We start from the raw sequence: 2,765 nt of genomic DNA on the forward strand, positions 1-2,765 counted from the left end.
GCCAGGTATCACTAGTGGGGATGTTGTTGTTGTTAAGTGCCGATGAGTCGATTCCAACCCATATTGAGCCTGTATAGGGTTTCCAAGGAGTAGCTGGTGAGCTTGAACCACCGACCTTGCAATTCAAACGGCTTTGCAGTCTGGTGCATTAACCCACAGCGCCACACCAGGATTCCCTAGTGGGGATAGGGCATGCAAACAGCACCAGGTAACACTGTAAGAAGAGATGGCACTAAAACGATTGTTCATAAAACTTTTGTTTATTGTTTCAACAGAAATTTATTATTTTTTATTAAAAGAACTTAATTACAACAACAGAAACATTTCCATTGGCCCTTCTTGCATGCATCAATAGACCTACAAGGCTAAAACTCTATACTAATTTACTTTTCTAATTTAGTGTTCAAAACCTTTGCTTGTTGTTAAGTGCTATGGAGTCCGTTCAGACTCATCGGACTCATAGGGACCTTGTATAGGTTTCCTAGGAGTGGCCCGTAAATTCGAAATGGCAACCTTGCGGTTCAAACTGACCTTGGAGTCCAGTGCATTATCTCACAGCGCCTTACCAGGATGCTGTCATTATTATCAATTACAATGACTGCTTCCTATCAGATGGCTTCGTCTGTTCATGATGTTGTTGTTGTTATGTGCCGGGGGGCAGTCAGTTCCGACTCACAGCGACACTGTACAGGGTTTCCGAGGCTGTAAATCTTTATGGGAGCAGAAAGCCTCTTTCTCCTGCGGAACAGCTAATAGTTTCGAACTGATGACCTTACGGTTCGCAGCCCAATTCGTAACCACTACGCTACCAGAGCTCCTTAAAGCCCGCTATTGTTTTCTATTACGAATCGGGCTGCGAACCTTAAGGTCAGCGGTTCGAAACTACCAGCTGCTCCGCGGGAGAAAGATGAGGCTTTCTACTCCCGTAAAGATTTACACCCTCGGAAACCCTGTACAGGGTCGCTATGGGTCGGAACCGACTCGACGGCACTTAACAACAACAACAACAACAACATTGTTTTCTATTACTGCTGGTGTTTTTATAGTTGTTTATTTTATGAAATCTTCTAGTGTTTTAGCTACAATAATGTAGTAATTAGTATTTGTGAACTTACATCAATAAATTTTTGAGAATGAAGTGATGCAGTTATTAAAGGAAAAGGAAAAAATAATAAAGGCTTAACTAGTTACCAATAATGTAACTAATAATGTTGTGATTTAATGTAGAAAGATTTTACAATTTTATTGCTGGTGTTCAAATAATGCAAGAATTCACATTTGAGCAATTTAGAGCTATTCTAATCGCATATTATTCTATGATCAATATTGACAGTAAACATGACTAAGGATTCTGTATGGTCTCCTCCTGGAGGTCCATAGGGGGATGACACCATGAGTTATCAAATTGGTGACACAAACCCCAGTGACGCTTTGGCATCCCCCACCCTACCCCACCCCATTTCATTCCAGGAGGCGTAGACAGGCGCCTTCCTTCCTTAATCAGGAACAAAGGAAGAAATTTGGGAATTTCCCCAACCTCAAGGCACCGGGCTGACCAAATCTGATCATGGATAAAAGGGGTTCCCGGGGCTCAGAGCCTCAGAGCCCCATCACAGGCAGTCTTCTCCCTCGCCACCTCTCTCGCTCCGCACACCGCTGCCCAGATTCTCCGAGCCGAGCACCATGACCTTCACCGCAGCTCCCCGCGCTCTCCGCCTGCTCCAGGCCACGCTGCTCTTTCTTCTCCTGGTCTCTGCGGGCCAGCGCGCAGCAGGTGAGTCTCGGCGGGACTTCGGGGGCGGCCAGGGCCCGCTGGGATTCCATGCGCAGAGACAGTCCCGCTAACTGAGTCCCTCTTCTCCCTCAGGGGCGCCCGTGGTTTCCGAACTGCGATGCCAGTGCGTGCAGACGTTACAGGGAATCCACTTCAAGAACATCCAAAACGTGAAGGTGACGCCTTCCGGACCCCACTGCGGCCAAACTGAAGTCATGTAAGTCTCGCTGCTGCTACTGCCATCGCGTTACCCTGACCCGGTGGTGCTCCCCAACCCCAATGCCCGCCTCACGTGGTTTCTCCCTTCTCTCTCTGCAGAGCCACTCTCAAGAATGGGCAGGAAGTTTGTCTCAACCCCACTGCCCCCATGGTTAAGAGAATCATCGAAAAGATACTGAAAAAGTGAGTTCATGTCTTTATTTACAGCATGTGACTAGTGTCATTGGTCATCTCACAGATAGGATAATTTACCCCTGAAAAATGTATCATAGAAATCCAGGGGTTAGCTGAAGGGCTGAAAATCTGCGTTAAGATAATTCTGGAGCCTAGAGGACAGGACAGGAGAAAAGGACTATGCTACAGGTTTTCCTAAGCATCTACTGACAACCCTTTTTCTCATTTCAGTGGCAATTCCAACTGACCTTTCAGGAAGGAGGAAATTTATTGGTGCCTGTTCTGGAAGTAGATCCTGACTTTACAGAAACTGAAAGGAAGAAGAAAACTAGACACCTCCTGAGGACAACTGGAATTAATTTATGTTGAAGCATCTCTTACATTGTTCTATTTATTTATTTATTTTCAAGCAGACTATATTAATATATTACATGTAAAATAGTTAAGAATGTAGTGGAATCTATTTATACACTTTACTGTTACTTTTATTGTTCATGTTATGTCAAATTAAAGTTAGCACAGTTCTGATTCTTACTTAATTTGAAGGCAAAAGATTTTCAGAAATTCTGTAATAGAGGCTCTGGGGTAATCAGTTGGA

The 2,765-nt window shown here is 44.6% G+C and overlaps 1 protein-coding gene across 1 annotated transcript; it reads left to right on the forward strand.

Annotated features, from left to right (window-relative positions):
- Window positions 1-1,683: 1,683 nt before the first annotated feature.
- On the forward strand, window positions 1,684-2,414 carry CXCL1 (chemokine (C-X-C motif) ligand 1 (melanoma growth stimulating activity, alpha)). The gene is made up of 4 exons (XM_006871594.1): window positions 1,684-1,774; window positions 1,868-1,991; window positions 2,093-2,176; window positions 2,399-2,414. Exons 1-4 carry the CDS (start codon window positions 1,684-1,686, stop codon window positions 2,412-2,414), a joined length of 315 nt encoding a protein of 104 aa, XP_006871656.1.
- The last annotated feature ends 351 nt before the right edge of the window (window positions 2,415-2,765 follow it).

Source organism: Chrysochloris asiatica, unplaced genomic scaffold, assembly GCF_000296735.1.
Source record: "Chrysochloris asiatica unplaced genomic scaffold, ChrAsi1.0 scaffold00169, whole genome shotgun sequence".
Classification (NCBI taxonomy): Eukaryota; Metazoa; Chordata; class Mammalia; order Afrosoricida; family Chrysochloridae; genus Chrysochloris; species Chrysochloris asiatica.

Bases quoted from the DNA above. Each gene is read 5' to 3' on its own strand.
- CXCL1 (XM_006871594.1), top strand. From the start codon at position 1,684: ATGACCTTCACCGCAGCTCCCCGCGCTCTCCGCCTGCTCCAGGCCACG. The intron at 1,775-1,867 runs GTGAGTCTCGGC...CTTCTCCCTCAG, and splicing joins TGCGGGCCAGCGCGCAGCAG to GGGCGCCCGTGGTTTCCGAA. The intron at 1,992-2,092 runs GTAAGTCTCGCT...CTCTCTCTGCAG, and splicing joins TGCGGCCAAACTGAAGTCAT to AGCCACTCTCAAGAATGGGC.